The sequence below is a fragment of the Mytilus trossulus genome, chromosome 1 (assembly GCF_036588685.1).
Source record: "Mytilus trossulus isolate FHL-02 chromosome 1, PNRI_Mtr1.1.1.hap1, whole genome shotgun sequence".
Taxonomy (NCBI): Eukaryota; Metazoa; Mollusca; class Bivalvia; order Mytilida; family Mytilidae; genus Mytilus; species Mytilus trossulus.
In genome coordinates this window covers 82,526,465-82,552,873 of record NC_086373.1, presented here as the reverse complement: position 1 = coordinate 82,552,873, position 26,409 = coordinate 82,526,465, and the positions used below count along the sequence as shown (strand labels likewise).

General features: G+C 31.3%; 1 protein-coding gene across 1 annotated transcript; it reads left to right on the top strand.

The window, feature by feature from the left end:
* Positions 1-4,446: 4,446 nt before the first annotated feature.
* Positions 4,447-25,796, top strand: LOC134687215 (WD repeat-containing protein 70-like). Its single transcript, XM_063547343.1, has 16 exons — positions 4,447-4,536; positions 7,633-7,713; positions 8,313-8,578; positions 10,602-10,661; positions 11,994-12,127; positions 12,756-12,909; positions 16,398-16,474; positions 17,108-17,288; positions 18,945-19,044; positions 21,111-21,195; positions 22,256-22,394; positions 22,761-22,861; positions 23,280-23,359; positions 23,538-23,654; positions 24,136-24,304; positions 25,407-25,796. The coding sequence occupies exons 1-16, from the start codon at positions 4,500-4,502 to the stop codon at positions 25,498-25,500; spliced, it is 1,875 nt and encodes a 624-aa protein (XP_063403413.1). The 5' UTR covers positions 4,447-4,499; the 3' UTR covers positions 25,501-25,796.
* Positions 25,797-26,409: the final 613 nt, after the last annotated feature.

The following is a 26,409-nucleotide window of genomic DNA, read 5'->3' as shown; positions in this document are numbered from 1 at the left end:
TAATAAGTCACCCAATGTTGCTTATCTCTAAGTATTTGTTGTTGCACTCCAGCAGAGGATATGAGAAATTTGCACATTTAGTCATTGGTTAATATTTGCGTTTGATAAAATTATATTGATGACACGTGAAGAACAGAAGTTTTCTGTAAGATTAGACAGAAAACAAATCAAACTGCATTTGGATTCAAATAGAAGACGTTCGAAATGAATGAACTCTTGAACGAAATGAACAAAAAGAAAACACAATACTTTCACTACAACAAATTGATAGCTTTAAATGCATACTGTTTGTATAAATGGTTGAAAATGTCAAGGTTTTTCATCAACATGTCACTTGTAATCTGCAAATGTGGGGGTACGGTCCGTTCCACCATGAATCATACGACATCCTGAAATAAATAAAAAAAACTACTCAAGACATTTTCTCATGAATAAGACTCTATAAAGTTCTCTAATCCGATATCAGATGTCCTCGGTCATATTTCCTAGATTTTCTAACGCATTTTGCTATTCTGATTTCATGTTATATCTTTCTCATTTATTAATGTCTAAGAAAAAAAAATATAAAAAAAATAATGATAAGGTTGATTTTAACACAATTAAGTATTTATTCAACTTATCTCAGTAACGATTCGAACCAGTATGCTCGTGTGTAAGTAGATGCTAATCAGTACAATGAAAAAATGAGCAAATAATTTTGTTGATATTTTTCAGTTTCCGAAAATAAAAAATAAAATTGTACACCAATATACGATGTTTAACAAAGTTTTAAAATAGCTAAATCAGTATCATGTAAAGTTTTTTTTATATTTTTCTTATTTCTATTTGAATTACAAAATACATCAAACCTGAAATATCTTGAAACTATAACGACTGACGTCAGTTCTTCCTTATTTTGTAACTTTTGCATTTCAATCGTCCTTAAATCGTCAATTTCTTGCTCATTGTCAGAATGCCAGGAAGACTGAATGTTGGCAATTAATTGTTCCAAATCTCAGAAAAATTCCAAAAATGAAATGAATGTGGTCATTTAAGACATAAAAATCTACCTTTTATGAATTTTTATCATAAAATTTAGGGCCAGGGCAGTTTTATAGCCCTCCCCTCTTTGGGTTTTTCAAATTTCTTTTACTTTCAATTATTTTTACGTTATTGTATGTTGATATATATAATCAGTGACCTCTGTGGATATTGTTAACTAGGAATTGATAGTATATAGCAATTTATTATTATTTATAGTATAGTTATGTTATTAAAAACAACACAGAAAACTGCAAAAACACTGAAATAGATATAAATTTTGAAAATCATTTAAACAAAAATTGTCTTGTCCCTTAAGTGCCTATAAATTAAATAATGGACTCATCGAAGGAATGTTTTCTTTTGATTGTTTTTTTTTTATAAATGACACTGATTAAAAATGACAGACTATATGTTTATGTATTCTTTTCTGGGAGACAGTAAATTAAACAATACGAGTTAAATGGAAAACTATACACACACATTATTGAGCAAACAAGCAAAACAGTCATACAAATAAAGAAAACGCGTGTAGTTGTCAATGAAACAGCTACCATTGTCAATCACAAACCAGCTAACATTACTTAAGGTGTAATACCACCATTGATTTTCCCCTATTAGTCTTTGTTAAATTTGCACTTTTCAAAAAAATGTGCAGAATTTATCTTTGTTTCAAATAAAGAAATACTTGGCATGAGTAAAGATTTATCCTGTCCAGTTCTATAGAAAAAAAATTCACATAACATTTCATTGCATATAAGAAAATAACCATCATTGGAAGTTAACCAATCAAATTTCTCCCCTTATTCTATCTGTGTACAAGGTTTAGTCACCATGTAACCTCAAGATTACAAAATTTTCTATAGAAATCACAAATAAAAAATAATGGTGTTTTGAAATTCCCAAGACATATGTTTATGACACAGAAATAGTTTTACTGCAATAAAATGTAGGATTAATTTTTTGACCTACCGAATTAAGACTATTTACCGGATTTGTAATCACATAAGCAACACGACGGGTGCCGCATGTGGAGCAGGATCTGCTTACCCTTCCGGAGCACCTGAGATCACCCCTAGTTTTTGGTGGGGTTCGTGTTGTTTATTCTTTAGTTTTCTATGTTGTGTCATGTGTAGTATTGTTTTTCTGTTTGTCTTTTTCATTTTTAGCCATGGCGTTGTCAGTTTGTTTTAGATTTACGAGTTTGACTGTCCCTTTGGTGTCTTTCGTCCCTCTTTTACCTACAACGGTCAAATTCAAGGGAATATTTTTTTAGACCTACTTTCGTATGCAACCGGATGTGACGATGCAACCGGATGTGACGTACCATGATTTGGTGGTATTACACCTAAGGTAGCAATACACAGTTAGGAAAAAAACTTAAAATTGACACTCATAATTTTTAAACACCCCCTTTCCCCTCCTGTCTAACAAAGAAGGCTTTATATGTGTGTTATGCATGCATATACTTGTAGAAAGAGAATCTTCCATAGATTTGATTTCTAATGGTCATAAGGGTGAAATATAATCCCTTTTGGGTGTAACCATGGCAACAATCTGCATTTCTTAGATACAAAATATAGCAAAAAAGGGGGGTGAACATGTCACAAAAGTCTCCAAAATTTGGTCTGAAGGAAAATTTCAATGAATTACAGTGATACCTTTCCTGAATTCATAGGTTTATATCTATCAAGTGGTCCAAAAAAAATCATATGTCTTCCTGCTCGTTTTTCCATAAAATTGAATTGAAAAGATCGAGCGCAAAATCTTTGTTGATAAACACTACACTAATTTATGGACCTATGAACGGTACAGATAGGAAAATACGGACTGTCAATCATTGAAATGGCCTATAAAACATGTTAAAATCAATCTAAATGTTCATATAAACCCACTAAGAAGGCTATATTATTCTTCAATTACCTAAAAATCAATTTTATTGTACAAAAACTTTCATATTTAAAAAATTCACAGGGGCCATAATGCGAAACTAAACTTCTAACTGTGTATTGCTACCTTAAAGAGTAAAAAAAAGTCGTACCACATGTGGAACAGGATCTGCTTCTCCTTCCGGAGCACATGGGATCGTCCCTAGTTTTTGGTGGGGTTCGTGTGGTTTATTCTTCAGTTTTCTATGTTGTGTTATGTGTACTATATTGTTTGTCTGTTTGTCTTTTTCAATTTTAGCCATGGCGTTGTCAGTTCATTTTAGATTTATGAGTTTGATTGTCCCTTTGGTATCTTTCGTCCCTCTTTAGTAGAAAGAAAAGAACGAAGAAAATGATGAAAATAGGATTCTAATTACAAATATGTGGTGAAACATCTTATTTCATAAATAATTGGTTGATTGATGGATTGATTGATTGGATTTAACTTCACTTTCAGCAATATTTTGCTACGGAGCACCTGATATCACCCCCAGTTCTTAGTGGGGTTCGTATTGATTAGTCTTGAATTTTCTATGTTATGTCTTCTGTACTATTGTTTGTCTGTTTGTCTTTTTATTTTAAGCAATGGCGTTGTCAGTTTATTTTCAATCGATGAGTTTGACTTTCTCTCTGGTATCTTTCGTCTCTCTTTTATAGTGTCAGATTTCAAAAGAGCAATGTTCGTTATTTACGAGTGGTATTTTTTAAGCGGCATACCATCAAATCATATTAAGCATAAGCTTTTCTCTTGCATATTATCAATTTTTCCTACAAGTCTTGTCCAAAATAATTATTTATATACGAGTTGTAAAATGTCTGCTGTAACTATTTGCATATAGAATTTTGTTTACACTAATATAGCCAAGGACAATGATTACATTATTAAATATACAGAGCCGTGGTGTAGTGGTTAGTCACGGCATCGGACTACCTAGTTCGATTCCCGTCTTGAATGAAAATTTTATTTTCGGCTCTCCCTTGACACCGTTTGCGAGTATGGTCTTGAGGAAAAGATGATAGTCCGTCGGAAGGGGACGATAAATGGCTGACCCATGTTAAGATAGAGCCATATATCTCTTTCACATTTAAGACACTCTTCAATGGTAGATTTCGAAAAAGAGCAGGCTAATGCCGCTACAAGGTAGAACTCGAATCCGCAAAGTGGAAAGGGATTAATATAAATTGCAAAACTTGTTTCCCAATCCACTATAAATAAATATTTTTAAACTAAATATACTTCAATCGTTGACTAGTTTGTTTATGTCTTGATTATAGACAATTAAACCAGCCGAGAACAATGAATGACTCTTCGATGTTACCTCTGGTCGAGGTCATGTCAGATATCCTCGATGAATACATGTTAAATAAGATATTATCCTAATTTCCCTATGCAATGCTATATTTAATGTTTTATCGATGTCTATTCCAATATAGTCGACTTTTACACTAATCCGAGAAAAGACAATGAGTTTGGGGTGATTTTCCGGAATATTGATTACGACATCGGTCCAGCTTTTATATCATAAACGCATTGTTGACGAAGAATCCAAAATGGCAGACAATATGGAAAACAAAAAATCTGATTTAGGTAAACATAAAATGCAGAACAATAGATTACTACATAGTTTTTAAGAATAGATAAATAATTGGGTGAATCGAAAACAAACAAGTTCCATTGATCAACTCTCTCCATTAACTAACTACTGTGACTTGAATTAAGTTGAAAACAGACGGAAATAACCTAATCATTGTTGATTTTCAGAAATTATAGTTCCACACAGTAGTCTCAGAAATACGATATCAATTTGAATTAATAGACCACTTTCGATTTTTTCTATCACCGGATAAAACTTATCAATTATGTACAACTTTATCACGTCATTTACCAGATAGAGGGGATCACCTGTATCCCTGCACTATTGCCGTTCATAAAGTGTCTAAGTGATGCTCATAGTGCTGGATAAACTAGAAATAATGGTTGTTATGTAGTTACTTAATCACAATTCCCTAATGACAACAGTGCTGATTCCTCAACGGAAGTGACGACGCTCCTAACGGTAACAAGACAAATCAGCACCCAAGTCCGAAGACTTTTTGGCCATCCATTTTGGACATTTCGGTATCCGCACAAATCGGCACCAAGACAATCCGGCACCTCGTTTAAACAAAATTTCAATGGGAATAACTCCTTATAAGGGTTAATAACAAAATGATTGTATATGTTCATTAACATGGCCATCTTGTTCCTGTACATGTTGCCATTTTCAAATTGATTATATCTCTAATACTTTTTGAGAAAAATGCAAAGGAAAGAAATTGTTTCAAGGGGATATAACTCTCATAGGGGACGATGAAATCCTATTCAGCCTCATAAGGTAATACATAATGATGAGATGTACCTTTTGTCCAAATAAGGTCATGATATCTTTTAAAACAACGAGGGGGGGCCATGTTGAAAAAAATCAATAAAAGGGAGATAACTTCTTAAGGGGCTAATGAAATCCTACAAAAGTTCATCAGGTAACAGTTCATTATAAGGTCTATCGATGGTTCAAATTTGGTATTGATAACTCCAATAGAAGCGGTAGGAGGGCTTGCCAAACAAATGTTGGAAGAATAAAAAAAAAAGAAAAAAGAAAAACATTAGAAAAACAATAAGGTCTTTCATCGGGAAGAGGAAAGACCTTAATAAACCACTTAATAAGATCCATATTCAAAGAAACAATGTACAATATTGACAATAATGTTATAAATAGTGCAGGAGACAAATAAATAACACATTTGTCTGGGTGCCGAACTGTCTAGAATTCGCTCCTAAACACACAAATTATGTTCACTTAAACCAAGTTTTTGACGGAATTTCAATATTAGCACATATTGGTGACTTTTAAACATTGATTATTATTTAATAGTATATTATCATTGTATTTTATGACTTATAAATGATTTAGAGGAAGCAGATCAGTTCAGAAAAAAACTTTTAAAATTTAGTGTGTTCATCGAATATGGCGACCACAGAAATCACAATGGCTGCCATGTTCGATGTAAACACTAAATTCAAAATTATCTTTATGAAATAATCTGCTTTTTGTAATTAATTTTTTTAACTTATAAAATACATAGATAATACATTATTATTCAATAATCAATGTTCAAAAGTCACCAATATGTGATAATATTAAAATTTCAAGTGTTACATGTATTTGGTCATCACAAGTGTAATCCCAATAATAACAGTGTTGTTCAGATTATAACAGTGTTATTCAGATAATAACAGTGTTATTCGGATAATAACAGTGTTATTCAGTCATCCGTGTTACCCTGCATCGATCTCCAAAGTCGCCTGTTTTGCCAGACAAGCTGAGTTTGTCATATATCAAAAATGGATATTTGCCCATCCAAAATAGATGGGCTGCTCTGTTGCTTCTTGAGCAGACTGACAGCTTTGGTATCATATAAATTGGGCATCAATTTGTTTATTTTTCATTCATCTCTTCATTTATGTTAGTATCACCTACCTGCCACACTTTATTTCTTATATTTATACAGTTTTCAAAGTGACCTATTGATTCAGACATTTAAACTTTTAATTCAAAGAAAGGCTGTTTTCAAAAAAGTTAAAAACAGACATAGGGTGCGAAAGTAAATGAGAGTTCTGGTCTTCTGGATTTAGTGTACTTCCTTCAGGATTTTGTGTCAAAATTAACATTTTTATACAGCTAAAGCTATTGCTATTTTAACTGCACCAGCAATATAATGAATTTGTTGTCTGCATGTTCTTTGTAAAGAGTGAATTTGATATTTACTTCTGAAAAGTACTATAGGCTATGAGAATGTGCACAGCTAAAAATAAAAGAGTCAAATAATTACTGATATATACCAGTAGTTTTAAAATAAGAAAAAAATTAACAATATTTCATGTATTTGAGACACATATAATTGTTTTTAAAGCATTTATCAGTTAAAGTACAAATAACTAAAAGAATGTATAACAAGCAAAATAACATATTTCTATTTTTCATGTGCCAGCAACAAATTCATTGCTATTGCCTGTAAAATATCCATTTCTACAGAAATGGGCTATTTTGTAGGCTTGAATTACATAATTTGATCAGAGCTGGCAACATACCAAATTTGCTAGTGCCTGCAAATACATGTAGCAACTGCCTAAGTTAAATCTGTTAATGGTTAAATTTTAGTAAAATAACCAGATTTATTTCTATAAAAATCAGTTCTGATTTGCAATATTTTTTTACTTTCAAGGGCAGTCTCTGCAGTAATTTAAAAAGAAAATTAAAAGATTTTACAGAATTTTTATATTGCTATTGTTAATTATGAATTTGTCAAAGATTGTTAATGTACACTTGGCAGTGCAATCAATTTAATTTGTTATCAGTCATTTGCTGACAAAATAATAATGAAATCAAAACTGCATGGTAGTCACATATGGTGACATTATTTTATTTACATGTACCATTGCATCTACATATTAACTTTATTATGATGAAAGTAACCTATTAAATTATAGAAATCTATCATCTAGGGACTTTAAATTTATAATGGAGCCTTTATTGTTTAAACATATAGACAGTAGCAAGGAATATGCTTACATGTATACATCCATTTCCATTCTTAATTTTGTCATTGAATAAACAAATTCAAAATAAGTTTTATTTGTTTATAGGAACACAGAAGAAGCCAAGGTCCTTTGATATAAATGCCATGTTTGAAGAGGCTAGAAAAACAGCTATAGAGAGAACACATGGTAAGATAAGAAATAGAAATTTGTTCAAATGCCACATCATGGCCATTTTCATATTCAAAATGTATAACATAGCCAGTTAACTCAATTTGTAACGTTTTTTCTCTGACCAATTAGACATATTTCTGAGGTTTAATAATGCAATATCATTAGTTGTAACCTTAGTTACATGTACAGTTTTTTGTACTATTAATTTGGAAGTACAAAATGTAATATACATCCTTCAAAATTTAATGCAGTTATCTAAAAATAATTAAATCATAAATCCCTTTTGGGAGTTAACAATTGGCTTGTATTACTTCCTAGGCATATTAATTCTGCTCAATCTTAGGTTGTTGTATTTAGCAAATCTTACATTAAACTAAAACTTAGGACTCTCTGTGCTTGCAGTGAGCACTCAACTGTTATACCATCATGATGTTTGGCTTAGTTCAGGGTTATGAAGAATAGGTCAAACCAGTTTTCAGAGTGTGTCTCTCTACCCCCTATTTATCTATTCAGAATATCTGTTTATTTTATCCATGATTACAAACAAATAAACTTGTACTTGGATTTTAAAGGCCATCATTATCTTCTCAAATGCATGTATCTTTATAACACAGGTAATATTGAACACCACGAAGACGCAGAAACTAAACAAACTACAAAACCAGATAAATCCAGCAGTAGCTCAGGCAGTGATTCAAGTGACTCATCTGATTCTGAATCTGACAAAACTTCTGGAAAACCCAAAATAAAAACAAGTTCAAATGATGATGAAATGATAGGTCCCCCATTACCACCTGGATTTGGGCCTGTTGTAGAGGATAAATTAAAACAAAGCCAGAAATATGATTCTGATGATGATGATTCTGAGGAAGAAGAAGAGGTATGAGTTATATCAAATAGACTTAGTTGGGAGTTCAGTTTTCTAAACTTCAAAATCTTTCTAACTTCCATGCTCAGTTGTACATTGAAAGATAGTTTATCTGAAAATTAGAAATTTACTTCCCATGCAAACTTATCTTCAATTTTTACCTTTCCAAGGAATAAAAAGAATTCTACAACATTGTATATCTATTTAGTATTGCCAATACAAGTATCCTAATGAATTAGTTTAGCATGTACATGTATTTCTAAATAAACTGGCAATAAAAAAATAAAATTGACTGTTCCCTTAGAACCTGTATAAACAGGTATAAACTGTTATAAGTGATAAAGTCTTTATAGGAGTAGATTAAGTGGGGATTAAATTTTCACCTGTTTTTATACGACCTCAAAATTTGAAAATTTTTCGTCGTATATTGCTATCACGTTGGCGTCGTCGTTGTTGTCGTAGTCCGAATACTTTTAGTTTTCGCACTCTAACTTTAGTAAAAGTGAATAGAAATCTATGAAATTTTAACACAAGGTTTATGACCACAAAAGGAAGGTTGAGATTGATTTTGGGAGTTTTGATCCCAACACATTTTAGGAATTAGGGGCCAAAAAGGGCCCATATAAGCATATTCTTTTTTTTCACACAGTAACTTTAGTTTAAGTAAATAGAAATCTATGAAATTTTGACACAAGGTTTATAACCACAAAAGGAAGGTTGGGATTGATTTTGGGAGTTTTGGTTCTAACAGTTTAGGAGTAAGGGGCCAAAAAGGTGTCCAAATAAGCATTTTTCTTGGTTTTTAAGTAATTAGAAATCAATTGGAGTTATCTTTCTTTGTATAGAATAGTAGTTGAATCAACTTTTTTGCACCATAACTTAAGTATAAGTGAATGGAAATCTATGAAATTTAATCAGAAGGTGTATGACCACAAAAGGAAGATTGGTATTGATTTTGGGAGTTTTGGTCCTTAAAGTTTAGGAATTAGGGGCCAAAAAAGGGTCCAAATAAGCATTTTTGGGGGGTTTTCGCACCATAACTTTAATATAAGTATATAGAAATTTATGAAATTTAAACTAAAGGCTTATGACAATAAAAGAAAGGTTAGTATTGATTTTGGGAGTTTTGGTCCTAACAGTTTAGGAATAAGGGGCCCAAAGGGTCCAAAATTAAACTTTGTTTGATTTTGACAAAAATTGAATCCTTGGGGTTCTTTGATATGCTGAATCTAAAAATGTACTTAGATTTTTGATTATTGGCCCAGTTTTCAAGTTGGTCCAAATTAGGGTCCAAAATCAAACTTTGTTTGATTTCATCAAAAATTGAATAAATGGGGTTCTTTGACTGTGTATGTAGATTCTTAATTTTTGGTCCTGTTTTCAAATTGGTCTACATTAAAGTCCAAAGGGTCCAAAATTAAACTTAGTTTGATTTTAACAAAAATTGAATTCTTGGGGTTCTTTGATATGCTGAATCCAAACATGTACTTAGATTTTTGATTATGGGCCCAGTTTTCAAGTTGGTCCAAATCAGGATCTAATCTTTACCATTCAGTGATAATAAGCTGATTTTACATTTTGATATTTTATGATGTATTTAAATGAGTAATTATTGTTGCAAACTCCATTAACAATTTGAATTGAGATCAGTTTTGGAATAAAGGATAGGGGAATGTGAAAAAAAAATGGGGGGGGGGGGTCAATTTTTCTAATTTGAAATTTCATAAAAAAATAGAAATTTCTACAATTTTTTTTTTGAGAGGATTAATATTCAACAGCATAGTGAATTGCTCTAAGGCAAAACAAAAATTTTAAGTTCATTAGACCACATTCATTCTGTGTCAGAAACCTATGCTTTGTCAACTATTTAATCAGAATCCAAATTTAGAGCTGTATCCAGCTTGAATGTTGTGTCCATACTTGCCCCAACCATTCAGGGTTCAACCTCTGCGGTCGTATAAAGCTGCGCCCTGCGGATCATCTGGTTAGTTTTTGCAGTTTCATTAACCATGACAAATATATTGTATCTTTTCAGACATTAGATCAAAAGATTCCATCTAGTCATGAAATAAGTCTCAATCATGGTGCTAAAACGGTAAGTGGGCATGTATGGAACTGACTTGGCTGCATAACAGTACACAGAAAAAAGTTTTCCAATATCCAACAGAGATTATTAAATTACTACATATATGAGGTGGTTAATCATGAAAGAATCATCATCAGTCATCTAGATGACTGGGTTTTATTCCCCACTTAAGTGCATTAAACAAAAAAACAAACAGATATTTTATTGCTAACCAAAGTGGCCACAAGGAGCAGAGCCATCAACATTAATTACATACTAATGATTACAAGTATTTCAATATGATTAGGACACACTGTTATAAAATATGTTTATTAAGACAAGCAGAAGAATACCAGCAAGCAGTGTTAAAAATATTACTAGATAAAGAAGGGGGTGCACTGGGCATTACTACATCTATATAGTTTTAGATCTGTGTGTCCATTCCTTCCTTTGTTTGTTCATCCATCTGTCCTGCTTCATATTAAAAGTTTTTGGTCAAGGTAGTTTTTGATGAAGTTGAAGTCCAATCAACTTGAAACTAAGAGCACATGTTCCTTATGATATGATCTGTCTAATTTTGATTCAAATTTCATGGTCCACTGAAAATAGAAAATGATTGTGGGAGTGGGGTGTCCATGTACTTTTGACACATTCTTGTTGTTTTTTTTGTGATGTTGGGTGCTGTCTAATTATTTAATTACCATATGCTATCTTATATTGAAATAAAAGCTAGAAATGATTGAATATTATAAAATGTATATAGAATTTAAAGGGAAAACAGGGAACGTCTCAAAGAGACAACAACCTGACCAAAAAGCATAAAACAGCCTAAATGCCAAAATGAGTCTTCAACACAACAGGTCTGCTTTTTTGTTTTCTATGAAGAATAATGCACCTATTACAGTTACAATTACACTTTGTCAAAAATGCTGACAATAAGTAAATAAATCTTTCATGTCATTAGTTTTGTAAATGGCTTCTCTCAAGATGAACAATAAACTCTTGTGAAACTCAAACTGTTATATGCATTGTCATTGACTGTATGGAAAATCTTTTTGTTGCAAGGATGGATAAAAAACAAAATAACATTCATAACAATTAAAACTTACTAAAAAGTGACAGTAAATTTTAGAATTAGGATATGAAAAAAAATGGGGAAGTAGTTTAAAGACAAATTTAAAATATGTGTTTGCATTTTTTTTTTAAAGATTATACATTACCGGTAACTTTTTTCCTCCTTTAATATTTTCCATGCGCTGGTTTTCTCAACCCAACACTGCATAACTATAGGCATTTCATAAATTTCTTTAAAGTTGAATATTATGACTGGTACAGTTGTAAATTTTTATCAATACATTGTAGGTATCAGCCTTAACTTTGGATCCTTCAGGAGCTAGATTAGTGACAGGAGGCAATGATTATCAGGTCAAATTCTTTGATTTTGCCGGAATGGATGCTTCATTACGGTATTTCAGACAAATCCAGCCATGTGAAAGGTAAATCATTAGGAAAGCACATTCCAATACTCAAATATGAATTAAGCAGATTTTATGTATACATCAATGAGACAGACATTAATTATATAAATATATCACTTAGACATTCATACCTATCACATGTTAAAATACATTTAAAGCTCTGACTTGAATATTTAATTTTACTTCTTCATGAACATGCATGAAATACTTAACTTACCAACTGACATTTATATTACTTTAGAATAAAAAGTTAGTTTATATTTGTTTTATGTTAGTTTTATTGGTATTTAAACCATTTAACAAGCACAAAAATGGAGCAGTTTTATATTCAATAACCATTCAGAAATGACATTAGATAAGATAATGAAAAGTACAGGTTTGAAATATAGATACAAGACAGCTTTACCATCAACAAAGATAAAGACAAAAACATATAAAAGAATATTTGAGGATTTGGCTAATATAAAAATTAGAATTTTTGATTGATAATGAGACAATTCTCTACCAGAGACCAAATAACATAGAATTGTACAGTGTTCAGTAATGAACAAAAACCATACCACATAGTACCGTTAAGCTATAAAAAGAACCTGAAATTACAAATGAAAAATCCATATTTTATTTATTTTTTTCTTGCCTATTGTAGTCATCCTATAAGACAGTTACAGTACAGTTCTACGGGTGATAAGATTCTAGTTGTGTCTGGTAACTGTAAGCCTAAAGTTTTAGATCGAGACGGTCATGAGGTGTTAGAGTGTATGAAAGGAGATCCATATATAAATGATGTAGCTAATACAAAGGTATTTATAACAGTACAGTTCTACGGGTGATAAGATTCAAGATGTGTCTGGGAACTGTAAGCCTAAAGTTTTAGATAGAGACGGTCATGAGGTGTTAGAGTGTATGAAAGGAGATCCATATAAAAATGATGTAGCTAATACAAAGGTATTTATAAAAGTACAGTTCTATGGGCCATAAGATTCTAGTTGTGTCTGGTAACTGTGAGCCTAAAGTTTTAGATCGAGATGGTCATAAGGTGTTAGAGTGTATGAAAGGAGATCCATATATAAATGATGTAGCTAATACAAAGGTATTTAATCACAGCAGAAAATCACATTATAACAGTCATTTAGTGAGATGTGAATCTTGTTTTAAAATAAAATGAAACTTTCATTCCAATAACTAGTAAGTTAAAGTACATGTTACTCTAGAGTAAAAAATATTAGTAACTTTTTCTTTTACATTTACTTCATATATTGAGCTTATTTTTTCAGTTTAAGATATCTTCAAACTAATTGCATTTGATATTGATATTTACATATGAAAGTTTATTAAATGATATGAGCAAATAAGCCCTAATACGGATAAATCAGCATGTGCAATACTAAAAACGTTCCACTGTCGATATAAATCAAGATTAAATATTGCTCTTCGGACAGGGCCAATTCTGAAAAAAACAGGGCCAATACAGAAAAAAGCGGGAAAAAAGTCGTATTATTCCTAGGGCTAATACAGGACGTTCACTTCCGGTTTTCAATTTCTTACGCCATTACTTAACTTTGGAAGTATCGTTATGCATAAAAACATTTGTATAATATTTTTTAAAATTAAAGTCATAAAATAAACAGGTTAAATGATGTGCAATGTTTTGTAACGTCTTAAAGTTTTGAAACGGAAAAAAACAGGGCCAATACAGAAAAAAGCGGGAAAAAAGCTGTATTGGCCCATGGGCTAATACGGGACGTTCACTTCCGGTTTTTATACGACCGCAAATTTTGAAAAAATTTTCGTCGTATATTGCTATCATGTTGGCGTCGTCGTCTGCGTCGTCGTTGTCGTCGTTGTCGTCGTCGTCCGAATACTTTTAGTTTTCGCACTCTAACTTTAGTAAAAGTGAATAGAAATCTATGAAATTTTAACACAAGGTTTATGACCATAAAAGGAAGGCTGGTATTGATTTTGGGAGTTTTGGTCCCAACATTTTAGGAATTAGGGGCCAAAAAGGGCCCAAATAAGCATTTTCTTCAAATGGTTTTCGCACTATAACTTTAGTTTAAGTGAATAGAAATCTATGAAATTTTAACACAAGGTTTATGACCACAAAAGAAAGGTTGGGATTGATTTTGGGAGTTTTGGTTTCAACAGTTTAGGAATTAGGGGCCAAAAAAGGGCCCAAATAAGCATTATTCTTGGTTTTTGCACAATAACTTTAGTTAAAGTGAATAGAAATCAATGAAATTTAAACACAATGTTTATGACCACAAAAGGAAGGTTGGTATTGATTTTGGGAGTTTCGGTCCCAACAGTTTAGGAATTAGGGGCCAAAAAGGGACCCAAATTAGCATTTTTCTTGGTTTTCGCACCATAGCGTTAGTATAAGTAAATAGAAATCTTTGAAATTTAAACACAAGGTTTATGCCTATAAAAGGAAGGTTGGTTTTGATTTTGGGAGTTTTGGTCCCAACAGTTAAGGAAAAAGGGGCCCAAAGGGTCCAAAATTAAACTTTGTTTGATTTCATCAAAATTGAATAATTGGGGTTCTTTAATATGCCGAATCTAACTGTGTATGTAGATTCTTAATTTTTGGTCCCGTTTTCAAATTGGTCTACATTAAGGTCCAAAGGGTCCAAAATCAAACTTAGTTTGATTTTAACAAAAATTGAAACCTTGGGGTTCTTTGATATGCTGAATCTAAAAATGTACTTAGATTTTTGATTATTGGCCCAGTTTTCAAGTTGGCCCAAATCGAGGTCCAAAATTAAACATTGTTTGATTTCATCAAAAATTGAATAACTGGGGTTCTTTGATATGCCGAATCTAACTGTGTATGTAGATTCTTAATTTTTGGTCCAGTTTTAAAATTGGTCTAAATTAAAGTGCAAAGGGTCCAAAATTAAACTAAGTTTGATTTTAACAAAAAATAAATTCTTGGGCCTCTTTGATATGCTGAATCTAAACATGTACTTAGATTTTTGATTATGGGCCCAGTTTTCAAGTTGGTCCAAATCAGGATCTAAAATTATTATATTAAGTATTGTGCAATAGCAAGTCTTTTCAATTGCACAGTATTGTGCAATGGCAAGAAATATCTAATTTCACAATATTGTGAAATAGCAATTTTTTTTTTAATTGAGAGTTATCTTTCTTTGTCCAGTATAGTAAGCAAGAAATATCTGCAAGACTTTTTTTTAATTGGAGTTATCTTTCTTTGTCCAGAATCAACTTAAATCTTTGTTATATACAATATACAATGTATATTCACTTTTTACTACCAACTGATAAATTTAAATAATCTTTACCATTCAGTGATAACAAGCAGGTTTTTTTTACATCTTAATATTTTATGATGTATTTAAATGAGTAGTAATTGTTGCAAACTCCATTAGAATATTTTAATTGAAATTAGTTTTGGAATAAGGGAAAGGGGGATGTGATTAAAAAATGGGGTTCAATTTTTCTCATTTGAAATTTCATAAATAAAAAGAAAATTTCTTCAAACATTTTTTTGAGAGGATTAATATTCAACAGCATAGTGAATTGCTCTAAGAGAAAACAAAAATTTTAAGTTCATTTGAATACATTCATTCTGTGTCAGAAACCTATGCTGTGTCAACTATTTAATCACAATCCAAATTTAGAGCGGAATCCAGCTTGAATGTTGTGTCCATACTTGCCCCAACCGTTCAGGGTTCAACCTCTGCGGTCGTATAAAGCTACGCCCTGCGGAGCATCTGGTTAATTCTCTTATAATCATTTAATAAAAGTGTTATGAACTGGCTGTTTCTGTATTGGCACTGGTATAGATTCTCGGTCAGCTGTATTGGCCTCGAGACCCGTAGGGTCGAGGGCCAATACAGCTGACTGAGAATCTATACCAGTGCCAATACAGAAACAGCCAGTTAATAACACTATATTATGGGCCCAACATCTTGATTCAATAACATATTCGTATTCATATTCATTTTCAGGTTCATGTCACCTATTAATAGAAATTACATTTACACAATTCACTATGGCACTAATATAACATTTTGTCAGTCAAATCATTTGGCACTATTTTTATTGTCATGGTTGAAATTTGAAAAAATGTATGTGTGTGAATGTTTGCAATCATTATTGTCCAATAGACCCTTTCTTGTCAAAAGCATTTAGCATTTCAAGACTAAAGCATGTCTCTGGATATTAACCAACAGTTTAGGTGTTTGAATATTTTGTAATGAGTAAATGCATGATGAATTTGCAAATCAAATAACAAACAAACAAACAAAAAATTATAACATTTTTTTAGGGTCACACTGCAATGTTAAATGGTGGATGTTGGAACCCAAAAGTCAGAGAAGAGTTCATGACATGTTCAAATGATGCGTAAGATTTTTATATTGTCTTTTTACTGAAGAAAACATGGCTATATAGGTAATCATAAACAGAATGCTACCTGTCCAAACTGTTCATTCAGGAAAGTTTATCTCAAGCTATATTGAAGACTTTCTTGTTTATATTTTTCAAGCTTTTAGATTGTTTACTTTAAAAAAAAATAATCCAGAAACCATAATGTCAAAAGTGTTTTAAACATGGAAATCATATTAAAATTGCATTTGAAAAAGTTCTGCTGAATACAATCATCATTAGCTCAGAGTCAAAGCTCATGACAGCTGACATATCAAAAGCTGATCACCAGAGAGATTACAATTCTTTATAATGTCAACTTAACCATAGTCGGAATTTAGAAGTGGGTCAACCAAGATTTCAGAAATATTTGACAAAGTTTCTTATTTAGTTATAATGGGAAAAGATGTAAGAAAAATCTTTTCTGATTTTAATGTATATTTTTAAGCTGGAAGAATAAATAATATGGAATAAAGTTTTACTAGGGTAGACAATTTGCTTATTTCCTGTCACGTAGAAGGTGTGCTATTTGAAATAATTAAAAAAATAATTGACAAGTATGGTTAATGATTCATCATTATTGTTGACAAATATATATATTTGATATTTCAGATCTGTTAGACTTTGGGATGTCAACACAGGATGTAAAAAACATAAGAATATAATGAAACCTAAAACACAACAAGGGAGAAAATGTATTCCCACAGCTTGTTGTTATAGTACTGATGGACGATGGATAGCATGTGGTTGTCAGGATGGTTCAATACAAATATGGGACCATAATAAAAATTTTGTAAGTTTAAGGTCAAGGAACAGTAACTGGGCTATGTCGCAGATTTTGCTAAAAATTTGCATGCAACCTTGGCTCGTTGAACTACAACTGAAAATCGAAAAAATAGTACATTTATCTCTTTTATTATCTGAAAAATTGCAGATTGATTTCTTTTAATATGGGTGAATATTTGTATAGAAAGCACATAAAATCGTTGAAAAACCTTCTAAAATTTGTCTTAAAATCGCCAAATCTCTAATTCTACTCCATAGATTTTTCTTAAAAAACTATATATTGTTGACACAGAAATTTCTGTTTTAATGATATAAAATAATCATAGGGTCACCGACTTCGTTTTTTGTCTAATAATCAATTTGTTACCTTGTTGGTAGTGAAAAACATAAAAAATCAACGTTTTACAGCCTTCAAAGCGATAACGTTACGATTATTTCGACGTTTTGCTGGATTTTTTCACAAAGAACGCAACTTTGAATGATGTAAACCGTAAAAACGAAGTCGGTGACCCTATCTTTATTTTGCATCATTATAACGCAAATTTATGTACCAACAACATATAGTTTTTTAAGAAAAATTAATGGAGTAGAATTAGAGATTTGGCGATTTTAAGACAAATTTTAGAAGGGTTTTTGCCGATTTTATGTGCTTTCTATACAAATGTTAACCCATTTTGTAAGAATTCAATCAGTAATATTTCAAATGATAATTGAGATAAATGCCTTATTTTTTCGATTTTCAGTTGAAGTCCATCGAGCCAGAGTTGCATGCAAAATTTTAAAGAAATCTGTGACATAGCCCATTTACTGTAACTTGACCTTAAGTTACTGTGACTTCATTTATTTTCATGAATACGTTCAATCCAGTTTTCATGGATTGATAAAAAAATAGTGGAAATTGTACTTGGTTATAGTAGTTCAAAGTAAACATGAAAAAGATAAGAATTGAATGGAAGACATATTTTCTTTTCAAAGTTGATGTCTCATTGATCTAAACCTCACACCTCATTCAATTGTATAGAGGAAATTTTGCAACTTCAAACTTGTGATATTCTGAAATATGAACTGACAGTGAAAAATATTGAATTTGTCTCAACATTAAGATTCCTTATTTCTGTTGAATCTTTTAATTGCTGTTCACTAGAATTTGTTATAAATCTCTAAGATAATGTTGATGATAGAAAATTGATATTAGATTTTAAATGAGGACTCGTGGTATACAAAAACTATCTGGTTAGTTATCTTTGTTGAATTAAAATATTATTGACTTCAATAATCTTTTTATTGCATAACAATATAATATTTGCCACAGAAAGTAAACAAAAGGTAGCGTGCAATAAATTCTAATATTGCACTAGTGCAATAAATCCTCAAAATTTCATGATGTCATCAACGACAAAATCTTAGTTTAAACAGATTTTTTTCTTTTAAATATTAAATTACTATACAATAAAAGGGTTATTGCATGAATATTGGAGAATATTGTCCCTCTTAGAACATAAATTGCACTCACAAGCTCGTGCAATATAAAATTCTACTCGGGACAATATTCCCCAATGTTCATGCAATAACCCTCTATTATTATATATTTATATATTATATTTGTTGATAGTTTTCAGTTTATCAGGATGTGCATAATTTTAGTCAATTAATCTGTTTCTAGGTTAATGTTGGAATGGTGAGCAGAACAGCACATATGAATGGCACAGACACTTCTAGTTTATGTTTTTCCTATGATGATAGAGTCTTAGCATCCAGGGGAGGTAATCACAATATGTTACTAAAAAAAAATTTATTAAAAATGTTGAATAAAAAACCAAAATCAATGTGAATAAGTAATTGACTTCATTTGTTCTCAGGTAAAATTTTCAGTCCATGTTGTTGGGGAAATGATAATTTCAGGTTCTTATTTGATGAAAAAAAAATATTTAGGCCACACCAATTTTATTTCTTGTTCTACGGATTTTTGGACAATTTGGGGCAAGCGAGCGATTGGAAAATTTAAAACAAAAAATATTTAATTTGCAAATTTTTGAGGCGAAGCTTAAAGTAAAGGCGAGCGATTATATATTTTTTTTGTAAACATTAAATAGTAGGTTTTGACAATATTAAAACTTGATTTATCACTTGTACTTTGACATTTCTTTAATTTCTGAAATATTTTTCCCTCCCTGTTCACCAAGAAATAATTAAATCTGGTCTATGTATGTGTGACTGACAATGAGACAATTCTCCATACAAGTCATAATCAGTTATGGGGCAACCCCTTAATGTTATAAATATGCCTTTTTCATGTTTTATGAGGGATCAATATAAGTTATAATATACTTGTTTGTACAAAAAGGCTCATATTTTCTCAAAGAACTATATATCTATCTGGTATTAAATGGTCAAAACATGTCCAATTTTGTAATATTCCTGGACTTTAGCCATGTTAACACATTTACTTTAACAGTTTAATATTGTTCAAAATAAATGGACCCCTCTTTTATAAAAGTTATTTAAAATATGATGTAACTCTCCTCTTTTTGAGTACAAAATTCGAAGTTTTCAATGGTTTTGTATAGAAGAACTATACAAATCTTTGGTATATCTATTTTCTTTTCAACATCTGACAGTAAAATGACCCCTTGTCTGAGGGAGGGTTGTTCTCAACCTAATAATAACATGGCTTTGCCACAGACCAAACAGCAAGCTCTAAAGGACACCAAAATTATTAGCGTGCACAATTCAAACAGGAAAACCATTGATCTAATTTATATATCCAAACGGGAAAATACCAATGAACAACATCAACAAATGTCAACGATAACTGCTGAACAACAAGCCCCTGAATCAATCAGGACAGGTGTATAAACATGCAGCAGCTATGGATAGTTTTGTGTCGCCAGCATACAATATAATTGCAGTTGAAGGCAAATCCTTCAGAATTTCTTTGTACTTTATTCTAACAGCAAACATTTTTTGATAGGGAATAAAAGTAAGGGGGTATGAAACCAATTTTTAGTTCTTTACAGGTATATCCGCTGTTATAAATTAAAAATTGGAGCACTCCCACTTTGGATAAATAGGTTTCATGCTGAAACAAATATTCTCACAAATATTTACAGCATGGTGCAGTGCTTTTATGTTTAAAATCGTTATATACAGGCTAGACTGTGATTTTAAAAACAAATGTTGATATCTTTTTATAATATTTACAAAAGAACAGTGCAGGAAATGAACATGAATACATTTCCGGATGCGGGAAGCAGGAATTAAAAAAAAATAAAACAAGAATGTGTCCCCAGTACACGAATGCCCCACTCGCAATATTATTTTCTATGTTCAGTGGACCGTGACATTAGGGTAAAAACTCTAATTTGGCATTAAAATTAGAAAGATCATATCATAGGGAACATTTGTACTAAGTTTGAAGTTGGTTGGACTTCAACTTCATCAAAAACTACCCTGACGACCAAAAACTTTAACCTGAAGCGGGACAGACGGACGGATGGAAGAACTGATGAACGAAAGGACGAACGGATGAATGAACGGACGAATGGACCCACAGAAGCACAGACCAGAAAACATAATGCCCCTCTACTATCGTAGGTGGGGCATAAAAATTCTGTTTTGAAGAATTCTGTTTTGTGCGGGCGGGTCCGTCGAACAAGGAATCAAATTGGTGTGGCCTTATAAAAGTATGCCAAAAAAACCCTCTTTAATTTAGTCATAGTGATCAATGATGTTATATTTTTCCCTTGACATGATGATTTAGACATTGCAAGCCTTTCCGATTTCATTTAAATTATGAGCTTAAGTCTGTTTACTTTATTCTAATTTACAGGCGATGATACTGTCAAATTATGGGACATAAGAAACTTTAAAACACCACTTGTAACCAGAGATGGATTAACAAACTTCTTTCCAGTGTAAGTGTTATATACAAATACATATATACCTTAACGTTGATTAATCCAGTTGAAGGACCAAATAAATTTAGTAACCGTGTTCTTTTGGTTGTACAGGTTTGTTTTATATGTACTGTTGTTAGTCAGGTACTAGTTCATGTTTTTGTTTGTATTTAAAATGTACTTGTAAGTACTACTACTGCACATATATGCTGGACAGTTTATATTTGGAATACAGAATATAAAATATAAGGGGGGTGGGTACAGAAAAAAAAAGGCAAAAGTAATAAGTGTATCAAATAATGGGGTGAATAGACATAGTATAGAGAATAATGGGGGGATTACACTTTGGTATATACATTTAATTTTAATTGATCCAACTCAAAAAATTAATACCTACCTGTATTCTCAGTTGTCACCCTGTACTCTGTCTTAATAACTTTAAATATAAATGCTATTTTTTTCTGGTTTACTGGCTTGAAATATTTTTAATGGGAAGTAACTCTTAGTTCTTTTTCATCTAATTTTTAATAATATTTTGTTTACATGTATTTTAATCCTGTATCTAAATAAATGATTTGTCACAATCTGGTTCTATACATTAAACTCCCCAATGAAAAGTTTTTGCAATGTATAATAACTTTCATTTACTAGATTAATAATTTTATTTTAAAGTTTATGAGTATTCTAGTTATATCTATTTATACCGGAAAACATTCTTAATGCAGTACTGATTAACAAATGTAGATATCTTTTTAAATATCTCGAGAACAAGTGTGATAACACACTAACAAACAAGTAAATGTAAGGATAAGGTTGTAATAAGAATGAATTTATTACTGTTTTGCTTTTCATATAAATCTATGATTTGAATTCAAAAGGCACGAAATTTCAAAATAACCTCCTTATTTATTTAAGTTCATGTGCAGAACTCATAATTTGGCAGATCTTTAAGTCAGATAGATGTGATTTAGTATGCCACAGTAGAAGGCTTTAACATGACAATTTTTTAAATGTGGCTATCCTAAGTTAGCAAACTATAATTCAATCATTGTCACATATTTTGTTTTCATTAATATAGTACTGACTGTATATTCAGTCCAGATGACAGAATGGTGGTAACTGGTTTGTCAATTAAAAAAGGTCAAGGTAAAGGCAAGCTGCTATTTATGGACAGACAGACACTTGATACTGTGACAGAAATTGAAATATCAGACTCTGTAAGATATTTCTTGAAAATCTTCCATTCTATAAATATTCTATCTTTGAAGCAATTAAAAACTAACACATTTGTTTAAATACCTAATAAAATGTTCAACTTATTGATAGATTGATAGCTGTAACTGCAATTTGGTATACATCATAAAAATGAAGCAATTTTATAGTAGTTAGTGCAATAGGAGGCTGACCTTTGTGACTGTTTAATTGTACATATTACATTTGTTTCTTTATATCATTTGCAATACACAATGTATTTTCATTTACAATCTAGTTATTATGTACCTCTGATTTCATAAATTTGCTATTCAAGTGTAATTTGAATTTACAAACTAGAGACAGTTTTAATTGTTTTTCTTTTATTACAGAGTGTAGTAAGATGTTTATGGCATCCAAGGTTAAACCAAATAGTTGTTGGAAGTGCAGACGGCATTGTAAAGTTATTCTACGACCCAAAGAAAAGTCACAGGTAACTTAGTTATTAATATTCCTCATTTATTCTTATTACATTGAAATTTTATATTCCTACGTATGCATGATGTATACTATTTATATTCATCTGATGAGTTAACAGTTATCAAAGCTACCAGGCTTATAATTTAATATGCCTGACACACATTTCATCTACATAAGAATCATCAGAGACACTCAGATCAAAATAATAGGCACCTTCAAACAAGTTTAACCACACCACATGCTGAAAAAACCTGTCCCCAATTCAGGAACATGTAATTCAGTGGTTGTATAAACTCGACTTTTGAAGAAGAAAAAAATAGGAATCAAACAGGACTTTTCTCAATATCGCAAAAATTAAAATTGTATTTTAGTCTAAATAAATAGTAATAGTTTATATTCAACTAAAATAAAATAATTCATTATCATTTCAGAGGAGCACTGCTCTGTGTTGTTAAGAAACCCAGAGAGTCTAAACAGATGCAAGTGTTGTCAAAGACACAGATTATCACACGTAAGTCTGTCTTGTAAACTTATGAAAAAGTAGGTTTAAAAGCTTGAAGATTTTTCCTTATTTAGCACCATAAATAATCTATAAATGTATCTGTTTGTTAGTCGGTGCAATATGAAATTTGTAGTTAAACAACTAACAGGAACCAAAACAACAAATAATGTTTTTCTTTTTGTTGCAGCATATGCCTTACCAATGTTCAGAGAAGCTAGACCTACAAGTACAAGGAAATTTGAAGAAAGACAACGCAAAGACCCTTTAAAATCTAGACGCCCAGATTTACCTATAACTGGACCAGGTAATACTAAAGCCAGGATAAAAATTATTTCATGGCCACATAACAAACAAACGGGTTTATGATATTTATATTATTTTCACTATTGAGCTATTAGAAAACATTCAAAATCCTTTCACTGAATGGGTAAATGTAACATTTAGCCTAAAAATCAACATGTGATAACTAAGATTTTACTGATTATAATAAAATGTCTGTTTATTTCTTATTTAAAAAATATAATATTTTATAATTATTGTACAAGTTTGAAAATGACCAGGATACAGACCTCCATAAAACAGTTTTTACAAATACAGCATTAGGGATACTTGAATATATGAGTCCTTAACATTATTATAACAATATATGCCACAATTGAGATCATGAATTCAGTTTTATCAAATTAATTAACATTATTCAAATATACTTACTGGTATCTCATTTTGTTTGATAGCATTACAAAACTGAATTCATAGATTAAAATCTTTTGAAATTTATCTAACAGGTGAAGGAGGACGATTAGCAGAAAAAGGAGCTACTTTGTCACAGTATGTTGTACAGAGTATGATACTGAGGAAACCAGATAAATATGAGAGCAATCCAAGGGAGGCTATCCTGAGACATGCTAAAGAAGCTGCAGAAAATCCTTTCTGGGTGGATGTAGCTTATCAGAAGTAAGTTTGTATATTTAACTTGGTCAGATCATATGCTTTAGTTTATGATCCAGGCAGATCATCCAGCTGTATTACTAACATCTGCTATGTATTTTGCGAAATGTCAGGTATTTTTAATGCAGGATACATGTATACCAGAAAATAAAGTAGTGCATGCTTGCAAAAAAAAAGCTGAATCATAAAATTGAAGTTAGCTCATAAGGAGATGCATGTGGGAAAAAAAGACCACAAACTGAAAAAAGTTGATTCAGTCCCAATTTCACTCTGGTTGACTTATTTGTGGTTGTTGTCTTTATGATAATTTTGGTATTTCAAGTTTCCCTCCATCTTTTATAGTTTAAAAGATAATAGGCAAGTTGTACAAAAAATTAATACAAATGTAAATTAAGGGCAATAACTACTGTAAAAAGTGGTTTGACAGTTATAGTGTAGATTGACAATCGGTACAACATTTTGATAATGTACACAACTTAGGCTGTTAGATTTCTCACTTGAATTGTTTTACATTTGTCATTTTGGGGCCTTTAATAGTTGATTTCTATGTGGTATGAGCTTTGCTCATTGTTGAAGGCAGGATGGATACCTATAGTTTGTTAATTTCTGTGTCATTTGGTGTCTTGTGGAGAGTTGTCTTATTGGCAATCATACAACAGCTTTTTTTATAAAGCTTATATTTAACCCCTATATTCTGTTTTAACCATGTTGTTTCAAAAGCTGGATAATAAGACACAATTTAGTAACTAGATACCCAAACAACAATTGTGGCCAAGTTTAGTTTCTCAATTGAATCAGTATTTTCAGAGTAGAAGATTTTAACAAGTTTTCAGTTGATGATGGACACAAGTGATGAAAATAGTTCACCGGACTCTGTGGGTCAAGAGAGATAGAAATGATTCTCTAGGAGCCAGTTTGATTCAATTTTGTGAAAAGAACCCCATAAACATCGCTGAAATATTATTGTTTTTAAGGATTTGTTGTTGAAAAATTAACAATTTAATACTTGAACTGAGATGGTTATTATTCCAAAAGTATAATTAAGTTAAATATGGACGTCATCGGAAAAAGATTGCTGACAAAAAACTTTATCATTATTCATTTACAGGACACAACCTAAGAAAATATTTCAACAACCTCAGGAAGAAAAGGGAGAAGATGATGATGACCATCCTTTGTATAAAAAACACAAAATGGGATGAAAGTAATGTCACAATAATAACTCTTTTAAAAACATTTCGAGGACTTATTGACTTCAAGGTTGGTGTATATATATGTGAGAGTAAAATTCTGAAGACCATCTTATTCAGTAAAAGACTATTGAAGTTCTTCCATATTGCTCTAAGAGATGTAAAGATTCTTTACCAACAAACACAAAGGCAACATAATATGTCTAAAATTTGAAGTGATAAATAACGATTCACCAGTAACTAAATGTATATTCAGAAAGGACATACCGACTGTGATAAAAAATACATTAAATAAAAATTAAATTTTGCTTTGTTTTTTTCATTTGATGTTGCCATATAAAAAATATATAAGAAAGAAGTTGACAGTATCTAGGATTTCAAACATGTGTTCCATAGCATATGACTTTTTTTCGCCATGGCAATGTAACAACAGAGGAACTTGTGGAGTGTGGGCTGTGATATTGCAATCATCTTGTCTGACAATCAGCTTGAACAAAATGACTTTTGTAATGTAAAAGGGCTCATCAGATATGCCAGATGCCTACATGTGCTTCATTTTGCAGATCCTTTGAACTTTTCAATATGTTGAATGAACTGGATAAACTCATCACACATTTCTTTGTTATACAGTTTTACCAAGATGACTCAACTTGTAAGCTCATTGTGGATCTATCTGACATATATCTATTTCCATATTTTATATCCATTTTCTTATTACTTTTTATCACTTTTCACATCATGGAAGTTATCAGTTGAGATGATGGTGTCCAATAAAATCACCATTAATGGCCCTTGATTACATTCAGAAACTTTTTGGAGTATACTTCATACACATAATTGACATGTTTCATACTTGGTTATAATTATCACATAAAGAGATCACTTTCAGAATCTGTGTCAAGAGTTATGTCCCTTTGTATC

Excerpts from the sequence above, each read along its gene's own strand:
- LOC134687215 (XM_063547343.1), top strand. The coding sequence starts at position 4,500 with ATGGCAGACAATATGGAAAACAAAAAATCTGATTTAG. Across the intron at positions 22,862-23,279 it reads GACCCAAAGAAAAGTCACAG|AGGAGCACTGCTCTGTGTTG; the intron begins GTAACTTAGTTA and ends TTATCATTTCAG. Across the intron at positions 23,360-23,537 it reads AAAGACACAGATTATCACAC|CATATGCCTTACCAATGTTC; the intron begins GTAAGTCTGTCT and ends TTTTTGTTGCAG.